This window comes from Cydia strobilella, chromosome 8 (genome assembly GCF_947568885.1).
Source record: "Cydia strobilella chromosome 8, ilCydStro3.1, whole genome shotgun sequence".
Classification (NCBI taxonomy): domain Eukaryota; kingdom Metazoa; phylum Arthropoda; class Insecta; order Lepidoptera; family Tortricidae; genus Cydia; species Cydia strobilella.
In genome coordinates, this window is record NC_086048.1 from 15947232 (window position 1) to 15965009 (window position 17778).

The 17778-nt window shown below is 35.0% G+C and overlaps 2 protein-coding genes and 1 long non-coding RNA gene across 3 annotated transcripts in view; 1 reads left to right on the forward strand and 2 right to left on the reverse strand.

Annotated features, from left to right (window-relative positions):
* Positions 1–17778, reverse strand: part of LOC134743744 (uncharacterized) — a 467732-nt gene that overhangs the window by 400375 nt on the left and 49579 nt on the right. The window lies entirely within an intron of this gene.
* The window catches only part of LOC134743807 (uncharacterized), a 576396-nt gene that overhangs the window by 45351 nt on the left and 513267 nt on the right, over positions 1–17778 (reverse strand). The gene's annotated exons all lie outside the window — the stretch shown is intronic.
* Positions 1–17778, forward strand: part of LOC134743783 (short neuropeptide F) — an 86724-nt gene that overhangs the window by 28737 nt on the left and 40209 nt on the right. The window contains exon 2 of the mRNA XM_063677438.1: positions 9764–9790. Coding sequence (XP_063533508.1) covers positions 9764–9790 — 27 coding nt within the window. The remainder of the gene's footprint in view (positions 1–9763; positions 9791–17778) is intronic.

Genomic DNA, 17778 nt, shown 5'->3' on the forward strand with positions numbered 1-17778 from the left:
ATAACTGCAATGTTCTGCCACCAGAGTGCAGGACTAGCCTTTTTAGTAAACCATAGAGTAACTTATACATACCCTGTACCTTAAACAGGTTTTTGACAAGTTTTCAGAGATAATAAAATATAATATGACAATAAAAAATTACATAATAATAATAAGGCGGTTTGCTTACAAAACCTACCGGGAAACGCGAATCCGAAAATTCGCTATCTGCCTCTTTATCGCTTGAATACGCAAGAGTGACAGGATGTTAGATAAAGAAATTTTCTTGTTTCACGATAGACCCTCAGATTGTGGTGCGCCCTGGCGCCCCCTACGCAGAGTTTCGCGTAATATTCTCTATTGTATCGTAATGTATTTGACAAATAATAGTACCTACATTGTCGATACTATTATTTGTCAAATACCTATTGTGACACAGACAATAAAGCTTATTTTGAAACATCGACAACATTCAAAGCCGGCACAAAATCATCTGATGACATAGATCAATTGTTATTCATGACTCATAAATAGCCTTGACGTGCCCTTGCAATAATTTACAGGCCTTTAAGAGCATTGCGTCTTTTATTATTCACGTAAAAACTTTTGTAGAAATCTTACCTGACCTTGACCCCTTAACTAGAAAAAAAAGGAATGCTGAGAACGAGCTCACGAAACAAACATTTTACCTACAGTTAGATTTGAAAATATATAAGATGCACTCGATTGTTTTGTAACTATTATAATAATTTTTGCATTCAAAACAAACCAGCAATTACGTACTATAAAAATACTGAATATAACGGTTGAATAAATATATAAACAAACGGTTGCGTGTCGTTGGCTCTATTAATTTGAACGAGAGGTACCTACACGTTTTGTTCGCACGAATGCGGTGAGCGTGAATGAGTATGTTTAGTTGGTAGTCCGTGCACGCAGTCATGCCTGTTATCAATTTATTAGCCAGGACGAATTGTAACTAATAAAATATTCTTTAAATTATTCTTTAATATCATAATAAAATGTATCTTCAGTACTATAAATATATTTTCCTTAAAATCTAGGTAATAATAAAATAATACCAGTCCAAAATTTTGCTGATACTCATTAAAGAATTTAGGGTACCGCGGTTCACTTCGAGGAGTCCTAACTACTAACTAGACGATCACATGGGCAAATTTTAGGGTAAATTCTAAAGGTGTATTTAGCATACGATTAGTTTATTTATTAATATTTGGGGGGGGGGGGTGACAGAATTCTATGGCCGACAATATTAACCGAGCGAGTGCGAAGCGACAGCAAAGATATTCCGTTTCAGCTTGGAGATTTCAGATCGCATTATTAACCGACTTGTGAAATGTAGTAAGTTTGATAAATTATGTATTTTTTTAAAAGTCGGTTTTCGGAAATGTTTATATTTAGTTTTAAGCTATGCAAAGACAGATCGTGAGTCACAGCTGACAGAGCCAATAGTAATTGTATTATAAGGTATGCTTTTGGGCATCAGGACAAACGAGACACGTTACGTAGATCAGACGTATATAACACCCACCTGGGTATCTCTATTCTTCTCCCACATCAGGTGACATACAGGCATTAAAAAATATAATGTCAAGAATATTGTCACGAGTAAAGGTCAATAGACAAGAAAAGAGTCACAACAGAACGAGAATGATGAGTCCTCAAGATGGCGCACGACGCTCATTAGTTGGCGTGAATAATGGACGACAAGGGGTCACGTTACTGTGGTGTAAGTATATGTAGAGCTACTTAAGCACGTATAATATAAGCTATGTTTCATTAATGTATCGAATAAGTCTGTAAGTTGTGTTTGACTAATAAACACATGTAATCAATATTCTATTTTATTTATTAAAAACATCCATCCGTACATGGTGACCCTGCCACACATACATACATTACGACTTATTACGTAGTTTCCTTGTTGCATACAATGTTTAAAAGTCTTTGCTGCTATTTTTTTAAGTATCTTTTTTACTAGCGATATTTATCACCTGCGTGGATTGAGGTGGGATACAAGAGAAGCGATATACAAATATCACTACACAATTTAACAATGGATAAATAGAAAGCAGTCAAGCGAGATTCAAGAAATAAATTTGTTTATTTAACTGCAAGTATTGAAATAAGTACCTAACTTTCTTATGCGCGCTCGCAATTTACAGAATTATTTTAAACAGCATCTATCATCCAATCGGTGAAGAATAATTATACCTATTTGCAACAGAACTACAAATCCATGGCCGGAAGCTATTCCAATAACCAGATAACCTCGGGTATCCCAAAACTCTCTAACCTAACCAACGAATGATTCGCACGACGTAACCAGCTCAGAGCTCTCTATTTTTGAAATGCTCTAAAAATATATGCCGGACACGTTCCCGAATTTAAACGCAAATTATAGGATTATCTCGAATTCAGAAGGTTTCATTAAATCCCAGTTCACATATCACGTAGATAGATTTTTCTGTAGATACATACGTAATTGCTCAAATTTGACCTCTTTGTTTGAGGACAACAGATTAATTAATAATTTAAACCAAGCCCAAATTACCTGTACAGGAGAAGCTTAAATAAATATTCCGTGGACAAAATTTCACACCAAAAGTATTACCTATTCGGAGCCGGACTGATCAGACCCGGGTTTCCGGTTCGATTTCCGGCTTGTTATTCTCATGAATAATCCTACAAATAGGTACATAAAAGGAAATGTAATATTTCACCAGAGGACAGGCCGGTCCCACAGTAATTATGATGCTTTGTGCTCACATCTAGAACTGTCACCGAAGTAGATATTGTATTTTATTAACGGATTAAAAATTATGGTATGAAACACCGAAATTTTGGTATTATTCACGCGATAATATATATTGTTCACTTTGTGATCATGACTGTAGTTTAAATCATATGTGCAACGCATTATCAAATAGGGCATGTACAAAATTTGTAAATTTTATGATTCGTAAATTGTACCAATGTACCATCAGCCGCAAAAGTGGATGGCGACTTTATCAATAAATCCATTTATAACTTCTCCATGTCATTTCGTAGCTCACTATACCATTTCCTACACTAATTGCTAAGAATACTATAAGAGAATCTGTGTACCTCTGCTTGTACTTATTTTATAGTAAAGTTGCGCCCTTTAGGACTTCACTTCAAAACGAAAAGTTTCAAAAAGTGCCTCACAAAAGTTCCGATGCAAGTAATAAATTTATATGGCGAAAATAATTATCGTTACGATTACCACTGGGTATCTACAGCTACAGTGATTACGATTTGGAATTTGTACAACAACTTTAGAATTAAAGTATTTTAATTTCTTATTTACTGTACAGTGTAATATTTAAATATTTGCAACATTGGCACTTAAGAAAAAAATATATTTGCAGAATATTCATCGCGTACCACGACACGATGACTTCGTTAAAAGTTTGCTGCTAGATTTTTATAAAATTTTCCGGTCCCAGTTAACAAGTCAATTACTAGTTTACCCTTGTAACAGTTTCATAAATAATATTTTATAATGCAATTAAAGCGAAATGAAGCCATGTAGAATTAAATTTGTGATGGATGATAATTATATCATACTTAGGTACATCTTTTGTCAATAACAAACTGAACAGAAATAATTTTTAACAGTGAATGCCCGATACCTACATGATTTATATATGCACAATTTTATATTGTCAATCCGCAAACAATTAAATTAGATTGAATTAATTGAGCGACCAAATTAAATTAGTCACGTCTGATTTGTACCCAAATTAGTGATTAAGCCTTCGGGTTGGGAATTCGTTTAACGCTTATGAATATTCAAGCCGTAGATTTGGGCTTTAGGGTTTGAGCAAATGTTTTAGTGGTCACTGGCCGTAAAAACTTTAGCTTTAGCGTAGTTTGTATCTGATGCAGCGGAGAGGATTTTTTTTTTTTTTTATGTGATGTTCAGCAAACGAGCAGACGAGCCGCCTGATGGGAAGCAGTCATCGTCGCCCATGGACGTAAGCAACATCACAGGAGCCACTTAAGCATTGCCGACCCTTGAGAACCCTAAATACCCGCTTCTTGAAGAATCCCATGTCGTAGCACAAAGGAAATACCTCAGGAGGCAACTCATTCCACATTCTGCACGTTCTGGGAAGAAACGAGCGGGATGCCCGCTTATTCATGGTGTGCCATGTGTCTAAGAAGTGAGGATGAGCTTTGCTCCTTTGGCGGGAGGTGCGGTGATAGAAACGAGACGATGGCACCAGATCAAAAAGTTCTTCGGAACATTCCCCATTGTACAGACGGTAGAACATGCAAAGAGAGCCAACGTCTCTCCGAAGACTAAGAGGTTCTAAGCCGTCAGTAAGTTCGGAATTGCCGACAATACGAACTGCCCGACGTTGGATGGAGTCAAGGGGAAGGAGCTGGTATTGTGGAGCGCCAGACCAGAGATGAGAACAGTACTCCATATGGGGTCGAACCTGCGCTTTATATAACAAAAGTCGGTGACCCGGTGTGAAGTACTGTTTGGCTCTGTTAAGCACCCCAAGCTTTTTGGAGGCCAGTTTGGCTTGTATGTATATAGGTATATAATTAACATTTCATGGTCTGTCCGGCAGTGATGCAGGCGGTTTTAATTTACGTAATGAAATCGATAATAAGACAATTGTTTCGTTATAATTATACAATCAGCAGCAGAATTAGCTAAGCAAGGAGTAAGGGGTCCAAAATGATATACCAACCTGTTATTTTCAATGCAATAAAGTTGTGCTCTAATTATTTTGCGATCTGCTTAGCAACTTCAGCTGCTGACTATTTTATGGGTCGGTAACGACATAGAACCTATTAGTTGTAAGATCTCGTCCACAAGATGAATTTAAATCAGTTATTAGGTTATGCCCCGTCCACTCGTGGAAGAGTACTTTTTCTAATGAAGCTTTAAGCGAACTACAAGCATCCAAGGTCATCTTTATTTTAATTTTAAACAAAATGTTCAAGTAGTCACTCCATTTATTCTATCAAATAAATTATTTCATAAAATATTGATACAGAGAAAAAGATGGAGCTTTAGAAAAATAATTCGTCTATTGAAGGCCGGTTTGCCGCTGTCTTTGTCACATTTCGCAAGAAAGAACAGGAAAGAACATACGCGCCAAGTATCAATTTTGATCGAATTTTGTCGGTTTTTATTTATTTTAAAAATGTTACCTTACAATATCGAAATTCTAAAGCTATGAAATTACTATTTATGTTAAGATTGTGTTTTCTTCTTTTTTTGTTTATAGTATCACATAATAAATAACCGAGTAAAGTAAGATTAAAAGTCCGAGTTAGAGGTTACTTTGGGAATTAATTGTATCGAGCGAAGTGTCATAATTCGTGTATCGGAAGCTATGTTGTTAAAGATAATATAGTCAAGAACTACATATATTTTTTCCACGTCTACGAATATCAACGCCTCTTAGAAAAACATGATCATATAATGAGATTTTTCGCCTTCTGGCTCAGGGAACCGCCTGAAGAAGTATATTTAGTTTGAAGTGCCATTGACAAGTCTAATTTCCAAAATCAGTGGTTTCTTGAGGGTGACTTGAAATTGCTTTAGTTTTGACACCTCATTACATGGCTGGCTCCCGTGGGGATACATCGAAATGTAATAATCTAGCTTCAAAATAATAAAAATTATAATTTATCCCCAGGGGTATACGACAGTTTTAATGGAATTATATAAATATTGGGGGACAAACAACAAAAACATAAGAAAAAAAGCATTTCAGCACTACAAATGTGTCAATTAAATGACTGACAGCAGTATTAAAATAATATTAATTTTTGATATATTATTGACAATTTATTGTTTGGCAGGTAGCAATTTCACAATATCAGATTTTATGTACCATTATTTTACTATAACTAAAATGCTTTTCATCAAATATAAAAGTTTTTCTCAAATATAAAAGTAGTTAAGTTATGTGAATAACAAATGAGAGCAAATAAAAAAACAGTTTTACTTTTTATCCATTAATGTCTAATTCTGTTGGTATTTCGCAACCTCAAAGATTCTAAACGGCTTTATTTCGTTTATAATATATGAAAACAATTAATATACCTGTAATATTTACTCACTAATGTGTTCTTAGATTCGGGAAAACATGTGCACTTCGTAACAGCATCAGTTCGTAATAAATATTATTAATATCTATGTACGGCAGAGCACAGTGCTCCCACTATATCGATGTAACCAAGTCCACAGTCAATTTAAGCTCTTGTCAAACAGCATCGACCCTCTTTTCACAAAGAAGCTTGCGTGCACATTGGCCGACATGATTGCAATTTTATATAACTGCCCCTCTTAGCATGCTGCGATTTATTTTGTATGTGGGATGTGATACAATTTATTCAGCTTCCAAGTGTAGGTACCTAAATCTTGTGATAGTCATTTTAAATGTGGCAACAAACTCGTTAAATGTGGAACATAATAATTTGATAGCGTTAAATTATAGCAAAGATAGATATAACTCCGTAATAGATGGATACAGTCTAAGGAAAAAACGTGCCTCGAAAATCAAGAAAATTTGATTCTCGTTCAGATGGCGCTACTAGTTTTGGCCTACAGTCGTATAGATGGCGTTGTTGGTTTCGTTTGTTATTTAACAATTTTAACGCATATCCGTGAAAGAACATGGGTCAAAATCATAAAAATAATTAATGCAAATAAAAAAATCATTTATCTATATTTAAATACATTCTATCGTATTTTTACAAATCTTAATTTTTAGTTTTAAAGTGTGTCGACAGATGGCAGTGAATTTACTGGGGTTACAAAATTTACTATGACAGTACCGCTCTAGTATAAGTTACTCTATGATTATAGATATAGCTTTAGATATAATACAATTGTAAACGGGGATCATGAAAACACCCCCGAAAGCCATATCGGGTTTTAATTTTGGCCATATCGCCATTATAGTAAAAATTAAATTTTTTTTTTAAAAAGCTCTAATTTATTTTTATTTATATTATGATGTCCGTGTCTCACGGGAGACTTTTATTTCTCCAATATAAACCAATTTTGTTGTTACAATTATACCATACGCTACCGACTACAGATCTACTCCCGTAACGAAGCGTGATGAATCCCAACTTAATCCCAATTGGTACTTGTCCGTTTACGAGTGTGAGTTCGCATAATCGCTGACATATTCCCGTGTTTGGACAACCTTGGTCGCTCAACTGGGGTATTGGATTTAATGTGTTATGTAAGCCTAAATTAATTCGTTAGAATCCCATTAGAATTGTTAGTTTAGAGCCTACGGGCATCTAACGGTTTCAGTTAACAATTCTAATCATAAAAAGACTGGACTTTTTATTATTATTAGAACATGATATTTATAAACCGGATATCAGGAATGGAATTTGTTGATGTGTTTGTGCTGTCACAATATTGCAAATTTTCCACACGTCGATGTTCAACATTTGATAACTATTTTAATGTCATTTAACAAATCTCTCTAAATTATCTGCTTCTCTCAATATTATATATTTCTATCGATTGATTATCGCAAGAGTGAAAAAGATAGACTAACTTTGAAACATTTGAGGGTGAAGCCCAATATTACGAATCTTTATAGCTAACGCCAATGAAGATTGATGCTACAAATCGTATAATATGTAAAATATTGCGGCACTTTATTTGAGAAATTATAAGTACGAGAATAAATTAAACTTTTTATGCTCAATCAAAAAGTCCTCATTTGATGAGTAAGGGTAAGGGGCCTTATACGACGGCGTAGCAGCTGCTACGAGGTTCGTAGCGTATGCAGGCGTAACTGGTGGCGCAAGTATGAACGACTCGTACATTATATAATGCATCGTGATTGTTGAACTTTAGAATAAGTGCACTTTGCTTATAGCTTTATGAAGTAGCGTTTCTTTTTTTGTGTAAAAGATTTTAGAAAATCCAACCAAAAACGATATCAGGCTTTAATGCTCAATTTAAATTCAGTTTAGGGCCTAAAATAGATATTACCTAAGTTTACCTAAGTTACCGACTAAGGCCATTCAAACCCCAAAAACGAGCGATTAGGTGCATATCTGGGGTCCCATGGGACCATCCAGCTCAGGAACTGTTCAAACAAACAGGAATTCTTACCCTGTCGTGTCTATAAATTTTCGAAGTGGCAAAATACGTAAGAGACGCAACATACCTAACACAGTTTCCGACTCGTGGCAACGCCCGAGGTGCGAGTTCTAGAAGGCATAAACTCATCTTCAATATTTAGGTATATTTTATTCAATAGTGGTGTGTCTGCTAGTATTATATCTGTGCTCTTATTCGCCAAGTTCCAGAGGCCAGGCGAGGCTGCGCATCTTTCACCGAGATTATTATTTTCTGTTTTGCATATTCAATCAATTAGCTTTCTTCGTATAACTTTCAGTCAATCACTTTGGAGTTCATGCAGTCTTGGCTTAAGAAAATTTAAATTAGGTGAACTGTGAACTACTAACTTAGACACATTAAAGATTCATTACTTTCACTCTTTTACAAAACGCAGTTTTTTTGTTAATGTACAACTGCTACTCTATTCTCGACTATGCTCTCGTTATTTGCTCACTACGCTCTATCATTCATTATTTTATGTTAAGTACATTAGACATATTTTTTTTGTATTTCTTTTTTTGTATTTTTAGACATAATTGGTGAAGTAAAATTTATTTAATCGCTATACTGGAGTAGGCATTAAAAGGTCAGCTCCAAACTTCGTAAGTCACAAGGGATTTTAGGTTTATTACCAAAATATATAACAGAATTCCATAAATTAAATCTCAACAATAGGAAGGTAACGTAAATACTTCCCCGAAACTTTCACCTTCTGTTTGACGCACGAGTTTACGTATCGAAACGTCGAATTTTACAGTTGAAGATATACTTTTTTTATTTTTTAAACCACGCAGTCACCGTAGCCTATGGAAGCCTGCAACACCAGCGATATTACATGCGCGTTGCCGATCCCTTAAAACCCTGTACACTCCGTTTTTGAAGAACCCCATACTGTAGCCCCTCGGGAAAACCTCGGCAGGGAGCTCATTTCACAGCCGAAGCGTCCACGGAAGGAAATTCCTCTTAAACCGCACAGTACTCAACCATTTAGGTTCTAGGATGTGAGGATGAACACCCTGCCGACGGCGAGTGGTGCGGTGATAGAAAGCGGGCGTGTTTACGTGATTGTTTGAATTTGCGTAGAAGGTTTTGTACGATACCCGCTAGTTAAATATGGTTTCAAATTGCTTAGTAGATTCAATTTAAATATTTGTTTCCAGATAATTTCCATAAACTAAGATACTGTGGGTATTATATTTGAAATTTTTAACAACAAAAATCTTTGCTATACAGTTTTTTGAGAATTAGAGGGTAAAATACTTTGATCTATAAAATATTATTTAAATTATTATTTTCAGTGGTACATACTGGTTTTCCCTACAGTTTTTTATGTGATAGCAAATGGGAAGACGAGCCGCCTGATGGGAAGCGGCCATCGTCGCCCATGGACATAAGCAACATCATAGGAGCCACTTAAGCTTTGCCAACCCTTGAGAACCCTAGATACCAGCTTCTTGAAGAATCCCATGTCGTAGTGCAAAGGAAATACCCCAGGAGGCACACATTCCACATTCTGTACTATATAGTGTCTAATTGATTATTGAAATCCAACAATGAGCTGTTTACGTTTATATATTGTGTTTGAATTACTTAATTGTGTTTGTTTATTTTCAGATTTCCTCCCGCACCCTTCTCTGTCAGGTGAGTGTGACATAATATACCCAAATTATATAACGACCCCTACATTTCATTGAATAGCGAAATTCAGGTGACTAATAGTCCTATACTACTTACAACTACTATTATGGTCCATTTTATTACGTTCATTATTGACGATCATATTTGATTTGTACTTGTTACATTTAATTTGGAGCTTAGATATACGAATACTTTTTCTATGTACTTATACTCAACGTAATTTTAAAAATATTTATACATATTTTACTGGAACTTGAATTCGGACGGTAGTTGTAAGTTGTGGGCTAAAGTTACCTGAGCTTACGGTACATACTTCATTGAATCGTGACAAAATAAGCCCTAGGTTAATTTAAACTAACACGATTTTCACTTATAAATTATTGAAACTGAATCGGGACTTAAATGCGTACACTTACCTACTTTTATGAAAGACATTTATTTGGCCTGACATTTCGAACGTTAAGGTGGGATTCCACCAAAGTTCGGTGCAGCACATTAGTTTATGAACATTTTGTGCACGCACTGAGTTGCGCTTCCGTCTCCACCGATGAAGCTTTATGTAACTTTTGTAAACGTGCAGTGGAGCACATTTGTACACTAACATGTTCGCCTAGAAATATAATCTGATAAATAAAAAAACATCTGACCTCCCAGAGTCCAAAGATTTTGAACCAGTTATCTTCTGAGATGCGTCATGCTTTTTTATTCATATTTATTATCATATTTTTATAGGTTATATTTTTATGATCAGAATGAGTCGTATCCCACAGTACTGGATGAGTTTCTAAAGCTTATATTAATTCTATGACTTTAGAATTCATCCAATTCATAATGCTAATATTTAAAATCAATAAATGTTCGCGAACAAATAAATGTTTTCGCTCCGGCAGCGGAAGCACAACTGAGAACGTGAACAGCGTGCGAGTGCGCCATAGCGAGTCCATCGCTGGAATGAGTGCGCGAACACGAATTTGCGGTCGTGTACGAATATTTCAATCAGTAGCTTTGAGATCACCTCATGTTAATTACAATTGACAATTGAGAGCGAACGGCGTATTTTCATACATTCCGTTAACGCATGCTTTCAACGGTGTGTTTATCGCATAAAACAACTAAACCGCGCGTTTTAGAATGAATTTGCCTAGATTTCTGATTTGTTAAATTTGAAATATTATTAATTTCCAATTTAACAAATGAAATAAGCGTTTTATGTGTATAATTTATTATATATGTCAGAAGTCACTGGGTTAACTTAAGTTAATCGGGTCCTCTAAGTAGGTATATAATACCTACACACGGAAAACTTGAACATGTAACGGTTACGACAAGGATAGCGACCGTATGGAAAAATAGCGTTGTAATTTAAAAAAAGATCCTAAATATAAAGAGGTACATTTTTTAAATATCCTAACGTATATCTTAGAACATATTATGTTACAACAAATTGACAGGGGTCGGACATTGCCGGTCGTTGTATCGTGATAATGACAAAATTTCCTAGCAATGCTTCGACGTCAGAGTTTGTTGCAGAAAAATACAGAAAAAAATACACATCCACTCACTCCACCTCGTTCAACGCTACGTCTCATATTGCATATTACATTATTAAAAACTGCATAAAAGATGAAAAATACGAAATGCTCCCGTTCGATTTAGCGAAGGAAATGGAAACGGCTCTTTTGCCAACACTCGATATGTTTCCATTAAGATTGGTAGCAGTGAAAGCTGTCTCAATCCACCAGTAACTGGGCAGTATCAGACATATTTTAATATAAATATTATTATTTTTTATGTTAAGACAAACAATTTGTAGAGGTATGTTAAAAAATTTGCAAATTTAAAGTTAGTAAATAATAAATTGAAAAGAATATCAGATACAAAACGCCATTTTTTTTTCTTTTAAACTAAATTAAGATTGCGTGATTGGTGCGCTTAAAAAGTATTGCTTGTATAATTTGTAAATTTATACTTATAATGACTCCCACATCCACATGGTTGTTTACTGTCAATAACATTTCAAAGCTCCGGAGACAAAATATTCGAGTATGTTTGTTGTTTGGTTAACCCTAAACAATATTGCGAGATCCTTTCCCAAACAAAACATTTGTAATAGTTCAACAGGTAGACAGAAGTACGAGATATTAAGAGAATTGTATTGTGTTGTTTAGTAGCAACAAGTAGTTTCTCAATGTTATCATAATAAATATTAACAAGTATCTTTGTGAGCTAATAACGGTTCGATTGCTTTCTGGACATCAGCCAAAATACCTAAATATATTTACTGGTCTCTAAGGGTTTGTAATTGAAATGAGGCTAAAGACATGTTTTACGGTAAAGATTTCTTAAATTTTAGGGAAAATAAATAAAATACAATATTTTTAAATGTAGGTTTTCTTACAATCCAGTACGCTACATTGTGATAAAAAATGTAAAAAAGTGTTAACCCAAATTATTTTTATAGCATAGGTAACTATATACTTACACATATCGTAAAACACTTATATATATATATATATATATAGACCTTATTCTGTAAACTCTTAGATGAGCGCGTAAGTAGGACTTGTTTACAATCCGTAACGTACCTTGAGCAAGCAAGTCGTTAATAGCGAGTACTTCACTCCTCTTTACTCTTTCTGCGCCATTGTGTTCCAAGTACTCATATCATTCATGAGCTGTCGTTATTCGGGTTCATTTACTTAGCTCTACTCTGGAATATATAAATTGTCAATTCAGAATGATTAAGTATTTAAGAAATGTTATTGAAACATACGCGGACGATTAAAGATTTGAGAAGAGTTTGTGAGACAAATATTGCGTAAAATAAACTTTCACGACTAAAAATAAGGAGATTCCACGTACGCATTGCAACCTAAAACGCTTGACAGATTTCGATATCTAAGCGGGACGGACATACCTAAACTGACCCTAAACTAAATACTTCCTTGATTACCTAGTCTGTTTTTTTTTATTTCCTTAATTTTACTTTTTCGCAAAAACTTTCTTACCAGTAGGTAAATTCTCGGCAGTATGGCTTAGAGCTTTAGCCTGTCCAGATGGACGAAAAAAAAAGTAAGTTCTCACGAGTTGTTGTGTTTAATACCCATGGATGTGTTGTGTAGGGAAAGCTAAGAAGGCAAATGATAATTTAAGACCACAACGCAATGACGCAACAGTAGATACAATATAGTAGGGCGGGTACAGGTTTAGAACTTTATTGTTCTCTTTTTATTGAAATTATATACAGGATTGTTAATCTGCCTACCTACCAGAAATCGAAAGCTACCCAAATAATGTGCTTCAAAGTGAAATGTACGAATTCTTCAAGCAAACACTCTAAATTCGATTTCTACGAATCCTAGAAAGTTGTTGAAGCATCCTGGGAATTGGGCCAAATAATGTACAGACTTTATACATCGTCTAACTGGCATTTTGAAACCTTGAAGATAAGGATAGGATATTGAAACGTGGTACGTGTTATGTAATAGGTTTTCCCTGTAGCCAAATATTTTGTATTTTGTTTGTATTTGCCGATTAATCGATTTGTTAGAAATGAAAATATCCAAATCTAAAACTCTTCTAAAATTTCTATTATTTTGTAATTGTATGTCACTAACGTTTAATTTTAAGATTTGTTGTACTTACACTATATGGATCTAATGATTTGAAATAAATAATTGAATTGAATGTAGCTTTCTTGTAGATCTCTTTAGTTATTTTTAAGTTAAACATTGTCTTGTTCGAAAATGTTCCAGGTGTTCAAGTGCGGTGCTTGGGTAGCCATTCTATTTTAGTTTTTTAATTTTTGACCGTCTTTAATAACTTTATAAGTTTACAGCAAATCAATTTTCAAGAAACAGGCCTTTCTATATAGCAACGGGCCAGTGGCAGTAGCTATATAATTGTTGTTGCAAACGTGGTAGTCGGATTTGCATGTTTTAACTAGTATTTTGGCTAAAATCTTTACTGGAAGCTATTACGCATGAATTTTTGCCTCACTCGTGCCGCCAATAGGCACTTTACCTCACTTTGACGATGGATCCAAGTTCTCGCGTTTCCTTTTATAACAATAAAAAATTCTATACAGATAGGAGCGAGTTTATTTATTCAGGTTAATGCTTTAAGGTACCTACTTAGTCACCTGATGAAAGCCTCAGATGACGTATTGCAAACACGCCCTAAGTATTTAGCCTGTGTCGTCACGGTCTCTGCGTGAGACTTGAGAGCTATTTGATTAGCCGACGCAAATTGCCGTCACCTCCGGATTTTATGACCACGTGTGCTTTATTACCTTTATTACTTTCGATCATATTGTTTCTATTACTTTGCTCGTAAATGTGAGTGACGTAATTATGTTAAGCATGTACGTGATGTAGGGTAAACTCGCATTATTTGGTGACACGCCTAATTCGGTGATGCAAGTTTCGAAGCATGACACATAGGGGAGGCTAGTGAAATAGGGCCTTTTAAATGTACCTCACGGCAAAGCCGCCGAAGCCGTGAAGCCGTGAGGTCACATTTAAAAGGCCCTAATTCCCTAGCTTTCCTGGGTGTTATGCTTGAAAACTTGTATGACCGAATTAGGCGTGTCACCAAATAATGCGAGTTTACCCTATGGATTTTGGACGAAAATGTATTGTTTTCGTTAGCATTTTGTGATAATTCAATGATTTTTGTTGTTACTTATTAGATTTCTGTTGCATCTTAAATAATGCCATTGCCACTTTCTACATACAGTTTTACAAAGTCACAGCAATTAGATCGAATTCTTGAGGATGACCAAGATGCTGGTCTTAGAAAAGTTTCTTTATCTGTGTAGTTATAGGAAATAATAAAGATAGACTACTAAGGCGATGATTCAATAAAGTTATAATAATCATTAAGTGAAATGTTCGGGATGAAAAAAAAAATTATACACCTACAGAAAAATTAAAAAGAGCTCAAGCTTTTTAAGGATTTGAATTTTATTATATTCATAGATGTGTTGGTATCTTCAAGGCACTTTCCGAAGGTCGCTGGTTTACTATGAAGATCTCAAATGACCATGAAATATAAAGCTAAACGCTAAACGCTATTTCATTTGGAGTCTCAAAAGAAAGGATTAATTACAAAGATAAAAGATACCTATTTATTAAAAAATCTTACCCTCTTTATGATTCTATTTGAGAACAGTTCCCAGAAGAAAAGTACTTATTTTGAGTTTTATTGAATTTAGAAGTAACAGGTTGGTACTTACTCAAGAATGGGTACCTATACCTTTAATTGCCTATTCAGTCATTCTTTGGCTATTTATTGTATTAAACGGTTTATAGTTTGGTCCGGAGGCGCTAGTTGAGTTCCTATCGTCGTAGAGTAAAGTTATGTTAATATATTAAAAGGAAGTAACATATAAACAATAACACCATCTGACTACTCGTATTCGTAACCGCGTGAATCTGCTTACGTCAGGTCACAAAGCCTTGACTCTCGACCTCCGGTCATTACATAAATTCGTCCTGAACGAGACTGAAAATTACATTAACACAACCCTCACTGTTTGAATCACTGCCCTAATCACCTCTAGAAACTGCTCTATGCGCGATACCGACGCCAGTGTTAACTGGATAAGACTAGTCACCAATTAGTCCAATATTTATAAGTAAAGGCACCGCGGCGGTTTCATTTCAGCTGATTGTTGTAGTAGCTAAAGTTTTGTATTTAAGCTACACGTCGAGATTCCCATTTTGCCTCTGCAATTTTGGGGTTGGCCCTATAGTAAAACTCATTCAAAACTCATACCTCGCGAGGAAGGGCGAACACTCGGGGGCGTTTTCTAAAATAGATCTAAATCAGATCCTGGTGTTTTTAGGTTCTTTCAACACAGAATCACTAGCATATTCAATCCTGATGATTTAAAAAAATGTCCCAAAAATGTGTATGAAAATTGTACATTCCACTACGCACATACAAATGAAAAAAAAATTAACACTAAAACGTAACTTAATGGAATAGACATTTTGGGACATCTTTTTTAATTACAGGATGGAGAATGCTGTCAATTCTGAGAAGAAAGAGCCCAAGAATGTCCAGATTTGAAAGAATCAGGTTTTCAATATTTATTTTAGAAAACGCCCTCGGATGTTTGTTGTCTACGGATTCCGCAATTACTACTTCTTTCAATTAAGAAAGGTTTTTGAATAATCTGCTCATTTTAACGTCCCATGAGAGCAAGTCAAATAGGCACTACCGAAGTGAAGCAATAGTAAAGGTGTTTCTCAAAAATGGCGCAATAAATGCAAATATAATAAAAATATTTTACAGAAGCAACATTCTTATGTATATATTTTCACAGAAAAAAGTAAAAAGATTTGCTTTGCCGCCGTTTTATTTTTTAAATTAAAAATGGAAGTGTATTTTTCTGCTGAAAATACGCCAACCTATTTGAGACACCTAAATAGTCGCGGTACCAACATTATAATAATAAGTACTGATCATCTGTTTGGCTGTTTAATGGACCTATGACTTCATTTGATATGACCACTTCAACTTTTAAAAAGTTTGGAACTCGACAAATAATGGAATTTGTATGCAACATTGCAGTCCCGAAATCGAGACTGCAATGTTTTTAACTTATTAATTTTTTGACTGACCATAAACTTCGCAGTTCGCGACCTACTTTTTAACCGGCAACGTCGACTTTACCGTCCATTTTTGAGAAAAGGTGTTTTTTGCTTCATGTAAAATTAAAGAAGAGCGTTTTGTCAACTCATCATTACTTCAGCAAACAAATACAAAGAATTGTATAATTACAGCAGTAGGCGCAGATAATACTCGACATTTGAATTAAATAATAAATGTCGGCCTAACTGCGGGAAGGGCGTCGTTATTAATGTACATAGGGTATGTCCTCATTATTCTCACACAACAAACGGGAGTGTTATTGTAATTTTGTTACGAAAATTTAATCCACGCACCGCAGAATTGTGGTCACAGGATACAGAGCCATGGAGTACAGTCACGATCATAAAGAAACACATAAAGGGACACCAGTAGGTAGACTAGTCATAGTAGCAGAGTTTAAGCATCTCCAATTAAATGTATTGTACGATACAGAAGATGAAGAAAATTAAGAAAGACATGAATCATATGGCAGGAAGACCTGAACACATTTTTAGCATCTGCGAAAAGAAGAGAAAATGCATTAATCCGCAACGAATGTTGTAAAATAGAGGCGGCCTCCTCGTGGTATACAATTTCACTATTCTTCAGGATGGTCTTTCTTATGCGATGTGACCAATAACTGTATCTTAGCTAACGCCAATTTCAATAACGTTTTGAAAGATTCAACTCACTCAATTATTTAAGTACTAGTAAGAGCTTTCCCGTTTATAAAAGTTTTTCCAATACCATCCGAAAGAAGTTCGGGGTTCACTTGGTTACCTCATCTCATATATATATGTATTTATTTATTTAAAAAAAATTAGTACCTAGATAGGCACTAGTTTTTTCGCTAGCAAGTGCCTTCTGACCGTCCAAGAAGTCCCCTTTGAATCAAACTAGATTCCTCAGTTTTTCATCATAGATAAGGTACTGAAAAAATATCAAACGAATAATGTAATGAATAATGTTCTTGCACGAATTTTTTGTGAATGGACTCGAATCCTACTACCTCAAACCGGAGCTTCGGTTTAGATAGGTCAGGAAGTTGATGTGCAGTATATTCTCGGTTTTGAACGTGCCTGTATTTACACTCTACATCATACACATTAGGCCCCTGCCTGAAGAAATTAGCATCACATTTATAACAAAATTACTCAGAATAAACCTATTAAATCATATTTCAATTTGGTAGCGAGAAATATGTTGATACATTTCACTCTTCACGACCTCATTTTCGAATATGCGTTTAATAATACATAAAGCATTGGTTACGTGTGCTCTTTTGCTCTAAAACTCAGCTACATGAGTGCGAGGAAGACGGACTGTATGCATATTGAATTGGTATTATGTTG